General features: G+C 33.3%; 1 protein-coding gene across 9 annotated transcripts in view; it reads right to left on the bottom strand.

The window, feature by feature from the left end:
• The window catches only part of N4BP2 (NEDD4 binding protein 2), a 69,496-nt gene that overhangs the window by 19,891 nt on the left and 30,734 nt on the right, over window positions 1–18,871 (bottom strand). For all 9 annotated transcript variants that reach the window (XM_044945962.1, XM_044945967.1, XM_044945966.1 and 6 more), the window contains 6 exons: window positions 15,313–15,465; window positions 11,256–13,633; window positions 10,562–10,647; window positions 10,011–10,056; window positions 8,490–8,686; window positions 4,907–5,025 (listed from right to left, as the gene is read on the bottom strand). In XM_044945962.1, the coding sequence (XP_044801897.1) occupies window positions 4,907–5,025; window positions 8,490–8,686; window positions 10,011–10,056; window positions 10,562–10,647; window positions 11,256–13,633; window positions 15,313–15,465 (2,979 nt within the window). The remainder of the gene's footprint in view (window positions 1–4,906; window positions 5,026–8,489; window positions 8,687–10,010; window positions 10,057–10,561; window positions 10,648–11,255; window positions 13,634–15,312; window positions 15,466–18,871) is intronic.

The raw sequence follows: 18,871 nt of genomic DNA on the forward strand, positions 1-18,871 counted from the left end.
AATTGTCCACATCCTAACTAGTCCTTAAAATCACCTAGTTTGCCCACTTTTAGGGCTAGAAGCCAGTCTCCACCACAGGTGTTGTTAGGAGTATATGGCTCTGGAAGATTACACTGCAGGCATATAATGCAGTAAATAATTGAACTTTCTTCAAGCCAGGCTTCAGCGATACGTGAACTATGAACTTTCAGGTGTTCAAGCTGGTTTTAGAAAAGACAGAGGAACCAGAGATCAAATTGCCAACATCTGCTGGATCATCGAAAAAGCAAGCGAGTTCCAGAAAAACATCTATTTCTGCTTTATTGACTATGCCAAAGCCTTTGACTGTGTGGATCACAATAAACTGTGGAAAATTCTGAAAGAGATGGGAATACCAGACCACCTGACCTGTCTCTTGAGAAACCTATATGCAGGTCAGGAAGCAACAGTTAGAACTGGACATGGAACAACAGACTGGTTCCAAATAGGAAAAGGAGTACGTCAAGGCTGTATATTGTCACCCTACTCATTTAACTTCTATGCAGAGTACATCATGAGAAACGCTGGGCTGGAAGAAGCACAAGCTGGAATCAAGATTGCTGGGAGAAATATCAATAACCTCAGATATGCAGATGACACCACCCTTATGGCAGAAAGTGAAGAGGAACTCAAGAGCCTCTTGATGAAAGTGAAAGAGAAGAGTGAAAAAGTGGGCTTAAAGCTCAACATTCAGAAAACTAAGATCATGGCATCTGGTCCCATCACTTTATGGAAAATAGATGGGGGAACAGTGGAAACAGTGTCAGACTTTTTATTTTTGGGGGCTCCAAAATCACTACAGATGGTGATTGCAGCCATGAAATTAAGGGATGCTTACTCCTTGGAAGGAAAGTTATGACCAACCTAGATAGCATATTAAAATCAGAGACATTACTTTGCCAACAAAGGTCCATCTAGTCAAGCCTATGGTTTTTCCAGTGGTCATGTATGGATGTGAGTTGGACTCTGAAAAAAGCTGAGCACCGAAGAATTGATAATTTTGAACTGTGGTGCTGGAGAAGACCAACACCACAGTTGGTGGTGTGGAGTTAAAAGTCCCTTGGACTGCAAGGAGGTCCTACCAGTCCATTCTGAAGGAGATCAGCCCTGGGATTTCTTTGGAAGGAATGATGCTAAAGCTGAAACTCCAATGCTTTGGCCACCTCATGTGAAGAGTTGACTCACTGGAAAAGACCCTGATGCTGGGAGGGATTGGGGGCAGGAGGAGAAGGGGACGACAGAGGATGAGATGGCTGGATGGCATCACTGACTCGATGGACATGAGTTTGAGTGAACTCCGGGAGTTGGTTGATGGGCACGGAGGCCTGGCGTGCTGCGATTCACGGGGTCACAAAGAGTCGGACACGACTGAGCAACTGAACTGCACTGAACCCTTCTTATGAGGGTGAAGCTGACACTACTGCTGAGACAAGTATCCAGCTGTTGGCAGACAAATGGAGGATCACTGAATATCATAATACCTACCCTTGGCACCTGACTGATCAATCATTCTGAGCACTGAAAGAAAGTACTCAGTCCTCTAACCTCACCTGGGACCTGCAACTCTGGGTAGTTTCACATCAGACCTTCTTGCCCTAGGTTCCCATTGAAGAGAGTTGCCATATGTCAGCACCAACTATCCTAACCCCCAATGCCTGAGGTGTTTTAACACATAATTCTAAGAAAACAGCTGCTCAGGTAACAAAAATAAATAGAAAATTTGCGGACTGAAATAATACCATGAAAAACTTGATTCAAGTGACATATTTAGAACTCTGCATACTCAGCAGAGAATATTCTTTTTCAAAAGCATCTTCATGTAATATTTATAACAACTGATCATGTATTAAACCACAAAGAAAATTTCAAATTCCCAAAAGCAGGACTCTTTCAGGCTGCATTCTTACACTCCAACACAACAAAACAAAATAAACAGTAACCATCACCACCAAACTATCAATCCATTTAGAAAATTTCAAACTCTTGGATGAATGAGAAAATCAAACTGAATTAGATTTTTACAGAAAAAAATAAAATTACTATATATCAAAATCAAAATATTACACATATATATCAAAAACATAATATAGAGAAAAATTCATACCCTTAAATATATTTGTTATCAAATACTGAAAGGAAACAAACTAACCAAAGAATTGAGAATATGTCAACAAATTTAAAGAGAAAGGACTCAACAAAAATAGAAAGCAATTACCAAAAATAAAAGCAAAAATAAATGATTAGAGAATATAAAACAGACTTTGATCAATAAACCAAGAGCTTGCTCTTTAAAAGGGCCATTCTGACAAACAACAAAAACAAAACAGAAAAAAAATATATTAGGAAAGGAAAAAAGGATATGATCAAATACAAAACAATAGTTTTAATTATCACAGAATATTATATACAACTTAACAATAATAAACCTGAAAATCAAGGTAAAACTAATGGTTTTCTAGAAGACAAACCACCAGAAAAGACTCACAGAAAATAAAGAAGGCAAATACTTGAATAAAGCAATACCCTTAAAAGATAGTGAAAAGTTCTAAAAGACTTCCCTAAAAAGGCACAACCCCAGAACCTTCAAGATACTAATTTATTTAAATTTTCCAGAGCAAGTTGCTCAGTCGTGTCTGACTCTTTGTGACCCCATGAACTGTATCCCTCTAGATTCCTCTGTCCATGGAATTTTCCAGGAAGGAATACTGAAGTGGGTTGCCATTTCCTTCTCCAGGGGATCCTCTTGACCCATGAACTAAACCTGCATCTCCTGCATTGCAGGCAGATTCTTTACCATTGAGCCACCAGGAAAGCCCTTTTATTAAGCCAAATACCAAATAAAACCCTAAAACCAAATCTGACAAAGATAACAAAGAAACAGAAAATTACAGACTAATCTCACTTAACAACTGTTGCAAAAAGCCTGAAATCAATTCTGATATTGCATTAAAAGAAATAAACAAAAATATGAGAGAATTTTTATTCTAGAAATTACTGGTGATTGACATGAAATACACTAATAAACTAAAGAAAAAAATCTGTATTAGAGTCTCCAAAGAGTCTAAAAAGGCACCTATTTAAAACAACTCTTGCTAAAATAGAAATTTAAGGAATACATTAAGATCAAAACCATGTATTACTCAAACCAGAGCCATTCCTAACATAGCAAACATCAAAACACACTATTACGCTACAATATTGAAAATAAAATTTAGGACCAAATGGCTCAATGGAATCAAAGAGTCAATAAAAGATAATGTATATTTGAGAATATAAGAAATATTAGTGGTTATATTTTATATCAGTGTGTAAAGATGATCTATCTACCCAGTTTATCATTTGGAAAAAAATTAAGTTAAATCTCTACTTCATACTAAACACACAAAAATGTTAGGTAAATTTTTAAAATTTCACTATTAAAAATACTGAACGATGGTCAAAGATCCTGTGTGCTACAACTAAGACCTGGTGCAGTCAAATATATAAATTAATAAAAATAAATTAAGGGCTTCCCTGGTGGCTCAGTGATAAAGAGTCCACCTGTCAATGCAGAAGACATGGGTTTGATCCCTGGTCGGGGAGTATCCCACATGCCTCAGAGCAACTAAGCCCATGTGCCACAGCTATTGAGCCTGTGCTCTAGAGCCCAAGAATCACAACTACTGAAGCCCGTGCTCCGCAACAAGAGAAGCCACCGCAATGAGAAGCCTGCATGCCACAAGTACAGAGCAGCCCCTGTTTGCCACAACTAGAGAAAAACTTGAGCAGCAACAAAGACACAGGACAGCCAAAAATAAATAAATAAACAAAATTATATATAAAAAATTTCTTTTAAAAAGAAAGCAAATTTAAAAATAAATACTGGAATAAATATGGAATAAATAAATTCCATAATGTTGGGGTAGGACAGATTTTCTCAAAAAGAGTTAAAACTCCGAATCAGTAAGGGAAACAATTTTCTGATAAAACATGAATTAAAAAATGTTCATGAGCAATGAGATTTTATCAAGAAAACTTATTATAATCTATATTAACAAAGATAACTACACATAATATATAAAGAATTCTCATAAATATAGAAAGAAATACAAAGAGCCAAAAGAAGACAAGCAAAAAATAAGCAATTTAACAGAAAAAGAAATCAATGGGAGAAAAGCTCAACCTCACTAGTAATAAAAATTTAAGCAACAATGAAATATTTTTCCTACCAGACAGGCAAAAAATTAAAGATTCTTAATGTTCAGGGCAAGTTACACAATCAGTGCATATAAGTAATATGGAAAGCCCTTATAAAAGGAAATTTGGCATTAGCTATAGACATTTTTAGTGTATCTACTCTGAACCAGCAATTTCACTTTCAGAAACTAGCTTACCATAACATTCACCCATGCATACAAAATGTATGTTCAATGTTGCTCAGTGCAACATGGTTTCCAACTTTTCTTACAGTCAAAAAGCCTGCAAACAGAGCATGTTTAAACAAACTATAGTACTTTAAGAAATCACTTTCAGAGTACTATGGAATACTCTGTAGACATTAAAAAGAAAAGAGTATTTATTCTGTCACAAAGTATGGACAGAAAAAATAACAGCAGAACTACAAAATATTATATAAAACACAATCTATTTTGGTGACTATATATATAGTTACCAAAACAAATAGGTACACATGTGTACGCATACTTAGTATATGAACATGAGAAAAAATTGAGGAGGAATATGAACCAATTGACAAAAACTCACTTTCTACATTATTGCATTTAAATGGTTTATAATACACCTATATTATTTTTGTTATCAGAAAAATAAAAATAAGAGATTAAAATGTATGACATACACTTTCAATCACATCACAACAAAAACTGCAGACAATTCTTCTAGTACTCACTTGTGGTCCTTGAAAATGTCCACCAGGAAATTTTGGTTAATGGCTGGAAATATCTTAAAGAGTTGCTTCTCCTTTAGCTTAGTGGCACAATCTTTCTCAAACATAAGCGTCTCCCTTTTCTAAAACAAACAAAAAAGACAAAACTCATTCTTATGATGGAATTTACAATACTAGTTATGCTGATCCAAAACCATGGTTATTTCATTGCAAAAACACTAATAATTTAAAAGCAACCACAGACTTTCTTCATTGATTAAAGGCTGAAAATAGTAATATAAGTATCGCACTGTTTATTTATATCCCATTTTTTACTAAGTATTTGAAGCTGCTTATTAATACACATACAGAATCACACATATACATATATGTGTGTGTATGTGTATATATATACTCTCACATATGACACATGTGCTGGGTCGCTCAGTCATGTCCAACTCTTTGCGACCCTATGGACTGTAGCCCGCAAGGATCCTCTGTTCATGGGATTCTCCAGGAAAGAATAATGGAGTGGGTTGCCATGTCCTCCTCCAGAGGATCGTCCCAACACAGGGATTAAACACAGGTCTCCCACATTGCAAATGGATTCTTTACCATCTGAGCCACCAGGGAAGCCCACATTCAATCATATATTACACATATAAAAAGGATGAAGTATATACATATAAACAGGATATAAATAAATGAAGAAATCAGAGAGTAGAGAAAATAAAGGTAAGAATATAGGATAAAGCTAGCAAGAAAATTAGTATAAATAAATGCATGCTACAAAATCCTGTACCATTGCTAAAGGTGGGTCACAAATTCCAGTTCTGAGCTTTTCAATGGCCAAAGCAAAGGAAGAAACAAAGATTCTCAGTGTCCACAAAATAAAAAGAAGCCAGCTGCTCAGAAGAACACCTTTTTCTGGTACTGAGACCTGAGAGAAATTTCTCGCATGGGTCCTCATAAAAGGGACACTGTGTGATGCTGTGAACAACGTCCTTAAAAACATATTCTCCTCAATGGGCAGAAACTACAATGTACAAATGAGTTGCAAGTTCAGGTTGACAGAAAAATCCACATTAAAAAATTTTTTTCACAAACATATTTATTCCAAAGGAATTGTATGAGAATTGCTAAGTGTTATTTTTTCAAAGTCGTATTTGGATTGTTTAAATTGCCAAACCAAACAGGCTTTTCTAATATGTGCTAATTTAATTCTAATTAATGATCACAGTAATCGTTTGTAAAGGGACTTCTAACTCTAAGACAATTTGTTGACATTGTGATTTAACTATGTAATATTTTTGTTTATTCCAAAAGTCCTAGTGTCTAAAAAATAACTTCCTATAAAAGTTTAAAGGGTCTCTGAAAATGTAGAAATTACAATAATTTAGGATAGTCCTAGAATAGCTATTGGTTTTGAAACCTAGCCATATTTAGGCCATTTATAATACCAAACAGCAACAGAAAAAGAATCACAATAGGTGACAACCTGACCAGTCAAACAGACTGGTGAAGCTGAAAATATCGCATACCACAAGAGTGAGGAAAACAAGCCACCTCAAGAATTTTAAATATTTCACATCTTATTTTAAGATATACATTATAATCTGATCTTACTAAAAAATTCAGTGATTTTTTTAGAAAAACCTCAGTGATCAGATTTACTAGCATCTGCCAGGTCATAGAGTATCTCTAAACTACAAATTAAGGTCTTATCAATTAACTGAAAACAGCAAGGAGATCAAATCAGTCAATCCTAAAGGAAATCAACCCTGAATACTCATTGGAAGGACTGATGCTGAAGCTGAAGCTCCAAGACTTTGGCCACTTGATGCAAAGAGTCGACTCACTGGAAAAGACCCTGATGCTGGGAAAGATGGAGGGCAGAAGGAGAAAGGGGAGACAGAGGATGAGATCATTGGATGGCATCAGGGACTCAATGGACAAGAGTTTGAGCAAATTCCAAGACATAGTGCAGGACAGGGAAGCTCGGTGTGCTGCAGTTCATGAAGTCGCAGAGTCAGACATGACTGAACATGACTGAACAACAACATCTTACAATTAATTATCCTCTTCATGCATTATGCCTAATTTTTATTTTATATTCTTTGCTTTAAAAGAATTTAAAGTGTATTTCTCCTTTGGAAAATTCTGAGAAATTACTGAGAAATTTTTCCAGAAATTCTCTTACTGAGGCTCTACTTAAGCAGGAATATCTTTAGGATCAAAAGAGTATAGCTTCTATTATCAAATTCACAGAAAGACAAGAAAAATCATTGACAGAAAAAAAAAATTAAGTTGAAAAGTCAAAGAAACTTATTTGTTCATCATTATGCAAAGTGAAGTGAAGTGAAAGTTGCTCAGTCGTGTCTGACTCTTTGCGACGCCATGGACTATTCAGTCCATGGAATTCTCTAGGCCAGAGTACTGGAGTGGGTAGCCTTTCCCTTCTCCAGGAGAACTTCCCAACCCAGGTATAAGAGATAAAAAGGTAGGTTAGAACTATAAAGAAAAGTTTCAGTAGCAGAAAATAGCATTTCAACAAAAAGTGTCTCATCATTTGAGTATAAGTTCTAGGCTTTCCTTATTTTTTATGAAAATCTATTTCTCCAATTAATTACAGATGTAAATTGAAGAGGATATCTGAAACAACACTAAATTATAAGATCCTACTGAAGAGACTGTTCCTTGGATTATATAAACACATAAAGTTGGTTAACGGTAGCATATTTCCAACTTAATTAACAAGTGGGGAAAATAAATATGAAAGTGGAAGAATCCCATCATTCTTTCTACGCCCCCATTCTATCAATATATATTTCAACCAATATAAAGGTGTTCCTTTGAGCAGTCAAATGAGTAGGATAAAGAGGGGAAAAGGTTGTAAGATCACCAACTAAGAATTTTTTTTTTCCTTGAGAACTAAACTAATAATCTCTAAGGTCTTTTCCCTTTTGATTTTGAAATTCTCTAATACTAATTTTCAGAATTCCAAAAAAAGTTAAGAAAAAGAAATGCAAAAGAAACCCAATTCTCTTACAACTTCATATAGTTAGATAGGTTGAAAAAGAACAAAAATTAAATTCAGAGCAAAGCAAAGTATCTGTTTGAACTTGTCTTACTGAAAAGTTAGATAGGAAAAGAAGAGTACTTAATTTAAGATTTGAAAGTTTCTAAAATTTTTCTCTAAAAAATTTTGCTTCAAATATGAACTCTTCAATAGCAAAACAGTCATTTCTTATTACTAACTTATGAATGAAATTATCTTCAAATGAAATATTTCTTTCATATTTTTCTAGAATGAAAAAATTTACAGAAGTAAAATTATAGACAAGAAATATTCATCTGCAAAATTAAATCCAAAACAACAGATTTAACATAACTGGCTTACTGTTATAGAATATCAACTAATTTTCCAGAAGTAAAAACCTCCAACTTCAAACTACATTTAAAACATTTTTCAATTTTAACACTAACTTCAATCAGGTTAAAATAGATTCCAAGACTACAAAAAGTAGAATCAAATGAAAATCACAAACTAAACATATAATCAAACTAGAGTAAGAAACAAAGGCTTAATATTTATACTAACTCATACCAAATCATGCTTTTCCTGTAAGGCAATTTCTTCTGACATTATTTCTCTGAGTGATACTTTTTTAGTCTGAGTGTTCCAATGATCCAATAAGGGTAGCATTTCAGGTGCTGCTAAAGTCTTCAGTAATTTTTTGCCTGTTCTCTGAGATGATTTTTGTTCTGAATTATCAAGACCAATATGCCCAACCAGGGAAGGATCTACAAAAGCAGTATCAATAGTGTCAGACCGTGAATAACAAATGTACAAACTAACAATTATTCTGATGTAAATATATACCTCAGACAGACCCAGAAAACATGACTTTTAACTCTTTGCTTATAATACAGTTTGCAAATTTCAAAATATATCTTCACATAATAAGTATGAAATATGTATAAATGTAGGAATACTTCAAATGAGCAACAATCTGAGTATCACTATAAATCAACCCAATGCTTCCCATTCTTTTTCATATCCCTTCAACAGAGAAAACAGTAACACACATATACACTGATAAACAGAGGAAGCTGCAGCCAGCCAGGAGTGACCAGCTACAGCAGCTGGTCATCTCTGCCTGGCCACTCCAGGAACTGAAAGGATAAATATTTTTGCAAATCTGTAACCCACTGGAGGCACACAGTAAATACTGAACATTGATATTCAAGATAAAGAAGGAACTGAACATTCTAAAAAGTTCATAACAGTAAGACTTAACGTATATTTCAGCTTTTCTAAGAGCAACACATTCTGATAAACGCTTTTGCTCTCCTGGAAAGTGAAGAAATAGCTAATACTATCATCTGAATAACTGATACTATTTGGGAACCTCCAGCTCTCAAATAATTTTGGTTCTTGAAGCTACAATACAGGTCTGGATTAAAGTTAAGAATCTTCACTCTAACAATCTTCAGTCTGGAGAAGAGTTTCTAGAGTTTCTACAGAAACTCAAGCACAAAAGCAGGACCTAGAACAGGTCTGCCACTGTGCACTAACCACTTAAGACACTGCATCTAAGAAATCTTCTGGAATCAAGTATTTTCAGTTTGGTAGATACACCCAAAAAGCAGGCTTTTATGCTCTAATCATATTAAAATCAATAAAAATTTAATAGCCAAAGTAATATTTCAATGATGCTATCAAAGACAGGAATATTTTATGCTCTCAAACCAGAACAGTTTTCTATCATTCAGAACAAAATCATTAACAGGAAACACTCTGAATACATGCATTAGAGCACACCTAGGTGCTTCATAGCCTCGTAGTTGAAAAAAAAAATTTTCAACTGAAGTATAGTTGATCTATAATGTTGTGTTAGTTTTCAGTTATAACCTGAAAGTTAAATAATACAAGGACTTTTTTCTTCTTTAAGTTTTATTTTATATCAATATTAAATGTTAAACTTTTTAAAACTTACCTACAAATCAAAATTCTTTGGTAACATATTTTGTGGAAGTATATTTAAAATGAGTTGAAATTCATACACACACACACCAAGTTTCAACATCAAGATAAGAACATCAGAAGTGAAACCATGTGATTTACCTTGCATTAACTTGCCACAAGATACCTCTTCTTGTCTTTGTCGCTCCTAAACACAAAGGCAGAATAGGGGATTGGCAAAGAAGGGTGCATTAGAAAACATGCTTATGTTATTTTCCTCAGTAATCATTTCTCCTTATAAAACTATCAATCATTCTTGCTAAATCTAATAAATCTAGATAAATATAAATTATGATTACATCTATGTATCTTTTCCACTTACAGAGCTCTTATGCTGTAATTTTTAAAAAACTGTTAATGAAATTTATTAGCATTTCAAGTCTTTAAAGAGCAAAAAACTATTTATGATTTTTTTCCCTAAAATAAAAAATCAATCATATTGAGCTCCATCATTTATTATATAGTTTGGTCAATCTGGATATAATCTAAAACACTGGAAACAGAAAAAATATCAGTAATCTGTTAACTGCTAAAATTCATTCTCTAACTAAAAATTCAATAGAATCTTTGATATAACATAACAGATTGTAATGAAGAGCAAAGGTGACAAAATGGACACAAAAGGAGCTCTTTATAAAAAGAAGCCTACCAACCATTACAGATTCTTTCCATTTCTCATGAATCACTTTAGCCAGATTCAGATCTATATGAACCACACAATCCTCAACTGTTAGGGACCCTTGTGAGGAGAGGAAAAAAAGAAAAGAAAATATGACCATTACTCATTATACATATGCAGAAAACATACTCAACTACCTTATACATCATAAAACTAATCTATACTTTTAATTACTAACCTATGTCTCTAGTTTTAAAACTCTTAGAATATTTTTATGTAATATGTTATTGTATTCACACTTCTTGGCAGATGCAATTATACAATGTTTCATATATTTAAGTTCTTCATGTCCATTACACTAAATATATTTAGTATGTTCACTTCCATTAAGACTTTCCAATAAGTGTGTCCTAAGGAATTATCTTGCCTTAAGTGTATCTGGAGTAGCATCAAAGGATTAAAAAGATGTATCTGTGCAAACAAGTATGAGGTAAATACCAGAGAAAACTTTCAATATATGCATGGGATGAATACAAACTCTATACTCTCTAGTTTCTTGAAATTATATATTTAAAAATCCTCTACAAACACATGGTGCCAAAAACAATAATGTAGTCAACAGACTTACATTTGTTAACATACAAAGTAATTTTAAAATTCAACCTAAACTATCTATAGTCTAGTCACAGAAAGATGCACATATAGGTAATAATTTACCTTTTCCTTACCTGAATCAATACCAACAGGGCCAAATAATTCATTGAGCTGAAAAGCCAGTTCAGGGGGCAATGCCAATTCAAGACAGTCTATGGTCAGAGATTTGGTTGTCACTGGAGTGGGATTCAGTGTCTCAGCTTTATCTTCTCCAGTAACTCCAGCTGACAAAGCACTCCCTGCCATTAGAATTGTCTCCATTTCCTGTTCCTCTTCAATCATAAAATCTTCTGTGTTTGGAAATTTCACATAGTCCTTTGGAAGATTTTCATTTTTATTTATTTCAAAAGAGTTAGTAAAATAAGTTTCTTCATGTAACTCAAGATTTGAAGTGCTTGATACAGAGTTCAAAATGTCAGACAAATTCAAAGAAGGTGGTATGTTACCTCCAGTCTCTGCAACTTCTGAATTCTTTTCCATTTCATTCACAGTTTTAGTGGTAGTAGCTTTTAGAGTATCTGGAAAAAACTGCTTCACATTATATAAACCTGAAAGTTCTGTTTGACTATTAGGAAGTACTTCATTACTATTATTTAGCTCTACAGTAGGAAGCATACTTGCTATTAATCTAGGTTTTTCAGTAGGTATAGCTCTTATTTCTGCCTGCTCTAAGTTTTCCTTTTTGGAATTACAGGTAGACTGTACATTAGTGTTATTGATATCAATTCCATTGCTAAATTCTGGCACAGAAAAATTAGAATCCTCTAAGCTTCCTCTTTGGCTAATAATTTCCTTCAAATTCAGTCCCAGAGAAAATGGCCCAATTTGTGCTTCATTGTATGATTTTTTTATATTCTCAAATTCAGTATCCTCACATAATTTAGTTTCAGAATCCAATAAAAGGCTTGTGGCCCAAATAATATCTTTGTTACACCTCTCATATAAGTCTTTTAGGGCTTCTAATGAAAAAGATCCAAATAGTTTACAAAGAATGTTAAGATTTTCAGATTCATCAGCACTGGTGAGCTCACTTTCTTCCACATATGTGCTTTTGTCATACATTACCCTATATGGAATTGCTTCTTGAACATCCAATTTTGCGTTAATATTGAAAGTTTTGGGTTTAAATCCATCTAATCTTCCTGTTAATACTCTCAGAGAATCAGAAACACTAATCTTATTTTTTTCTACTTTCCATAAGAGAGCAAAATCCTGTGGTTCAGTCTGGGTACACATGCCTACTCCTATTCCAGGGATTCCTTTAGTCTTTTCTTCTGAAAATTCAGCTAAAGTTTGTGGTCCTATTTCTCCAGGGACAGTTGGCACATTATTGATATAAGGAAGAGACAATGTGTGTTCCCTATGAATCTTTTTACTTGGACAAGACTTACTCTCATAGGTCATTTCATTGGGCAACATTTCAGAACTTCCTCGAGTACAACCACCCAATGTTTTTAGCTCTTCAGGGCTTGTGCCCCAACAGGCCTCATGTGAAGAGTATAAGGATATTTCATTCATACTGTTGTTGGTTCCAAATTCTAGGCTGGGTTCATTTAAGCCAGCCTTTGGTATTCTTGATCTGTGCTCTCTCTGAGCTAACGAATCGAGGGAAGGCCAGTCACCCACAATGTTGAATGAATCTCTTTCCGGGTTTTTGTAAGTATCATATTCACAGCTACTGAAAGGTTCCGAGGCATCACCACACTGTGACCTGTCGTCATCCTCTACATTTTCATATGGAGGTCCTTGTGGCTGCATACAATCTACACTCACAGATAAACTATTATCTAATATTTTATGTGACTGAGGGCGATTATACTTTTTGTCATTTTGTACAGATGAGGCTTTTTCCATTTTTCGGTTCCTTTTTGTCCTCTGACCAATAGTCTTATCAACTGGCCAGTCACCAACAAAAGACAGCTCGTGTTTTGGAAACTTTTCCAAAGTTGATTTGCCCTTTTGTTTTCCAAAGGCTTTTTTCTTTACTGCCGGTCTTTCTTCCAATATTTCACTAGATAAAGATTTTTCATTTTGATTGGGTACAGGAGTTGAAAGACCACGGTCCCCTTGATTATTTCCACCATAACAACTACTTGGTGACATTCTCTCTAACAAACTATCTGCATTGGTTTCACTACACTCTTTTTCAAGAGCCATTTCTACTGGCTCTTCTTTTTCACTTTTGTCTGTAACTTGTACTTCACTTTCAGAATCAGGAAAGTACGTGTTTGGAGCTTCCTGAATGAAAGCATTCTGAATATTGGGATTCATATCACTTATTTCTTTTTTTCCTTTGTTTAAATCTGCATTAGGGAGATATGCAATATTCTCAGGTAACATATTTTCTTTGGTCACATCAAGTTTCTTCTCTTCAGTTAACTCTAGATGCTTCAAAGACGAGGATAAAACATTTTCTTCTTTTTCAGAAGTAATATCTTCATTGTCTCTTGGGCTGTAAGATTTTTTTTTAAGTATTATAACGAAATCTCTTACTGTTATGATTAGTAATATTAATACTGTTAATATATTTAAACTAAAGAACATTAATATTATAATTTAAACTAAAGAATCTTTCAACTGAAAGACAAGATACCTGATCTTACCCTAATACATGATGAACACACCCCTTTATTGTAATCCCAACACCAAGCACAAGGCCTGGCATACAAGAAGCACTCAAAACTATTTTCGAATTAAATAATTAACAGGAGATTTTCAGTTAAGGTGTTTATGATGCATTAAATATTAAAGTTAAGGTTCTAAATTTGTTCCCAGAACAGGATACCTCCTGGGCTCCTTTCCAACTTACTAAAGCTTAATACATGTGAAACTAGGTCTGCCTCTGTACCACCTGTCTTTTGCTACCAAGGAAAATGCTTAAGATTGATTTACAAAGTCACAAAGAGTCAGTCAACATGATTTGCACAATTAAGTCAAATGAGAGAAAGGGAGGACAGCTCTCAATTGAGATGTCACTTGCTAAAATTTTTTTTAAACCATCCTCAATGTTATTTTCAGACTCAGAGCACTTTTGCCAAATCATTAATACTTTCAATTTCAGTGCATTTTCCTTATTTGTCAACTCATCTTCCTTTCTATACTGTAGGAGTTCTCAAAGGCCCACCTCTCCCATGAAGCCTTCCTAAGTGAAATCACACCTAACCAGTTTTCTACATCCAGATGCTATTATAAGTCCTTTACAAGTATTAATTCATAATCCTTATGAGATCCTTATAAGCAAAGTGTTATTGCCATTTTGCAAATGAGGAGCTGAAATATAGAGAGATCTTATAATCTGTCAAGATTAAGCTTTGGGATATGAAGCCAGGAAATACAGCTAAGGAGCCCATATTCTTATCCATTTTGCAACACTGCAGCATTTATGAATCTTCTTTTCCTAACTCCTTTCCAACAGAACTTCTCATCCCCTACCATCAAAAAATGTGAGCATTCAGACCTCTCTACATATTTAAGGCTCTTCTTTCCTCACCTACTTATTCAACTGTTTATGTGCCCTAAATATTTTTTAACAGAATCAGTACTATCCTGAACTACAAACTTCCAAAGGCTATGACTTGTATTATTTAATCATGAGTAATAAATTTTTATGATAGTTTGAAAGTATTTTTATTAATATCTAAGAGAATTAAGAAGTAATGTAACTACAAAATAACAACAGAGGGTAGATAAGGTAACATAAATACTGCAATAGCAGCAAGTTAAATAAAGAAGACAGGAATATTCGTAGCATAAAGATGGACCTACATAAATCAGAAGACAATGAATCTTCCACATATGTCATCACTCACATAAACTTTTACTTCTCTTGCTAACCATAAATATCCTGCTCTACGTAAAACTATACCTAAACCTTATAAACAACAAATGCCTAACTTATTTTTAGTTATTTCACAGTGATTTTAGAAGTTTCAAAATTATCTTTTTTTTTTTTTTTTTTTAATTTTTTCTGGGCTTATGGGATCTAGTTCCCTGACCAGGTATCAAACCTGGGCCCACAGCAGTGAGAGCAGAGTCCTAACCACTGGACCACCAGGGAATTCCTTCGAAATTATCACACTTTTTAAATTAGGCTTTTAAATTAAACTTTGGTACATAGAGACTTTAACCTACCTAGTACTTCTGTCACAAGAATATGCACACAATTCAACGCGTTCGATTTTCTCTGGAACTGAAGAACTCATGATTATTGGCACTGAAACAAAACGTTGATAGTGTTCCAACATTCTTGTTATTTTTTCTTTGCTTATCCCATGAATATTACGCCTAAAAATTCCAGGGGGGAAAAAGGGAAAGGGGAACATCAGTAATGGTATTTTTAAAAAATCAGCTCATATAATGTCAAAAAAACAAACATTCCTAATATGTAAAAATATCAAAACTGGTTTATTATGATACAATGTAAACTATTTAATTTTCATTTTCATTTTATTCAGGATGTCCTAAATTACTATTTTCTTAATCATGCCACACAATCTTTTCCAAATATCCTTTATTAAGTTGGAAAAAAACCATCAAATCTTAATAACTTTAAAAGAACTTATTCACAAGTGCTATTAAAAAAAAACAACTCATAAGAATATGGCCATCATTTTAGTTAATTACTAACTAGTGACTAAAAAATTTCTACTCAGAGGCTCTTACTTACACCAGTACAGCAGACAAAAAGTCCCAAAGGACTCTATTACAATAAAATTGGATCCCATATAAATTAAAGTAAACACACACTTTAATACATCTTAAGTTCAAGCAAAGAGAAAAAAAAATTCCTATTTGAAGTTTCTGGATGTCCAAATATGAAATCTGCTATATTTGTGCTTTCACTCATTGTAGCTTATTTCTTTGTTTTTGTTTATAAGCTCGTATACTTAGCTGAATCTAATATATGGGAATCCTTAGGCCTGAAACTGAAAGTGCTTTCATTCATACAGCATCAGGAGTTGCATCTGCCAAGAGGCAAGATGGTATGCTTTAGTTCTTTAAGGGTTTTATCTTAACGAAAACATCTCAATTGCAACTCTCCTGTCTCAGGTTGGATCCAAGGTTTAGTGTCTGGATCCTGGGGCTAGTATCAGCATTTGCCAGCTGGGCAAATCTGGCTTTCATATTTACATACCTCCATCTTGTCTGGTTTCAGATCACAAAGAAGCAAAGAGATAGAAAATATGAAAGAGAGGTTAAGAGACATAGACATAGAGGACAGACCAAAAAGGTCTAGTATGTATCTATCCAAGTCCCAGAAAGAGAAGAGGAGAGTACGTGGGACAGAAACAATTTAAAGAAAAATGGTTTAAGAATTTTCCAGAACTGATGAAAGACAATCTCCTAATCTCACAAGTTCAACAAATCCCAAGCAAGATAAATAAGAAATCCACAACTAGAAACACAATACTGAAAGTGTCATTCACCGAAGATAGAAATCATATTACAAGCAACTAGAAAATTGATAAATGAATTATCTACAAAGAAAACAACCATTAGAATTATACCTGACAATAATAGTAATGGAATCCAGAAGACAGTTAAATGTTATCAATAACAGAAACTGTAAATCTAGAATATATACACTCAGCAAAAGCTTATAAGAATGAGCACAATAAAAGAACTTCCAGATTAAAAAAAAAAGTTTGACATAAAGCATGCCTAAATTTTAAAGAAAATTCTAAAAGGTGAATGTCAGGCAGAAGAAAATTCTCAGATGAAAGGCCTATGATGAAAGAAAAATTAAGCACAAAGCAATAACTAAATGAGTGAAAACAAATACTACCTGTACATTCTAGACAGTCAGAGCCTGTAAGCTGGAAGGGAGGTTAATTATCAGAGTTAATATGTTTGAAAGTTCTTGTATGTGGGAAGAGGAAGGCTAAGAAAATGGTTTAACTTAAAAGTCGGCACGATAAAACTTTTAATGTAACCACTAAAAGACTTAAAATAGTATATGTAATCTCCAAACTAGTAGAGAAGGAAAAAATGAGCAAGCAAATCTGCATTCAATTTTTAAAAATCCAAAGTAAGGCAAGATAGGAGGAAAAAATCAAATATATAATTTTCTGTGGTAGGAAAAAACAATCACAAAAAATGTGAGATAAATAAAAAGTACACAGAATGAGGCAGTAAGAAACAAGACCAATTATATGAATAACCAAAATAACTGTAAAAAAACTAAAATATCAGTTAAAAGCTAAAGACAGAGTGAATTTTTTAAAACCCAGCCATACTCATTATAAGAGATACACCTAAACACAAAGATACTGAAAGGTTGAAAGGAAAAGTATAGAAAAATTAATAACACTCAAATACTAACTAAAAAAAGTTGGTATATTTCTATATTAGACAATTAGATTTTATAACAAAAATTAATACTAATAAAAGAAAACCAGTGGACAAAGATAAAAGCTTCCATTAGAGTGATGCAAAGATCTTAAGATTATATGGACTTCAAAAAATATCCTTAGTATATTTAAAACAAAAAATAGAATTATAGGGAAAGACTATTATAATCAACATAATAGTGGTAGAGGAAGATTTCAACACACCTCTCACAGTAGATTTTTCTCATCCCTCTCTTAAAGATTAACCCATTAAGCAAAATTTTCAAAAAAGTAAAGTTATATATAATGTGAGCAAATGAATAAGCATGATTTAATGATATAGTAATACACTATAACCATTATACTTTCTTATCAAGCAAATATGAACATTATAACAAACTGATAATGAACTAGTAAAACACATCTTTAAAAATATCAGAGAATTAGTTTGATACAAACCACATAATCTTATCTACTGAAGTAAAGTTGAAAATCAATTTTTTGAGAAGATAAATTTTATATCCATCTACTCAAAAATTCAAAATATAGTTCTAAATAACCCAAAGGTTAAAGAATAAAAGTAACAGTAATGCAAACTAGAAAATAAATGATTAAAAGAAGATATTACACAGTAAAATTCTAGGAGCAGCTAGCATGGTACTTAAGGAAATTTACAGCATTAAATGCTCATACTAGAAAATGACCTGAACTTTCAGTTCAAGCCTTACAAAAATAACAATAAACAAAGCAAAATAGTTTTTTTTTTAAAGCAAAGAAACTAGAATAAAAGAGAAGCAGAAAAGAATTAAACATAAAACAAACTTATAATAGAAAGCTCAACAAAGCAGAGATGTTTATTTGAAAATGCTAATAAAAAATCTGATCTCTAGTGAGAATAAACAAGAAAAAAAGAAGATACATGTAAACATATTAGGATTAAAAGGGGGAAGTATAGATGTAGCAGAGATTTAAACTTGAAGAGAATATCAACCGTCTTAATAAAAAGTCTTAATAAATTTGAAAACTTTGATATAATGGACAAATTCCAATTGAAACTTCTTACAAAGAAAACACACAATACAGACAGGTTCATAAGTAAATCCTATCAAACATTCAAACTTACATAAACTCAGAAAAGAGAAAGAAAATACTTCCCAACTAACTCTATGAACCTAAAACCATCATACCAAAACCAGACAAGACAGGGCAAAGAATAAAAACTGTAAGTCAATCTCACTCATTCATGCCGATGCAAAAATCCTAAACAAAATATTAGAAAACCAAATCTAGTAACGTATCAAGAGGATAATAAAAAGGAATAAAATACTGATACATGCTACAACATGGGTTAACCTTGAAAA

Source organism: Bubalus bubalis, chromosome 7, assembly GCF_019923935.1.
Source record: "Bubalus bubalis isolate 160015118507 breed Murrah chromosome 7, NDDB_SH_1, whole genome shotgun sequence".
Classification (NCBI taxonomy): Eukaryota; Metazoa; Chordata; class Mammalia; order Artiodactyla; family Bovidae; genus Bubalus; species Bubalus bubalis.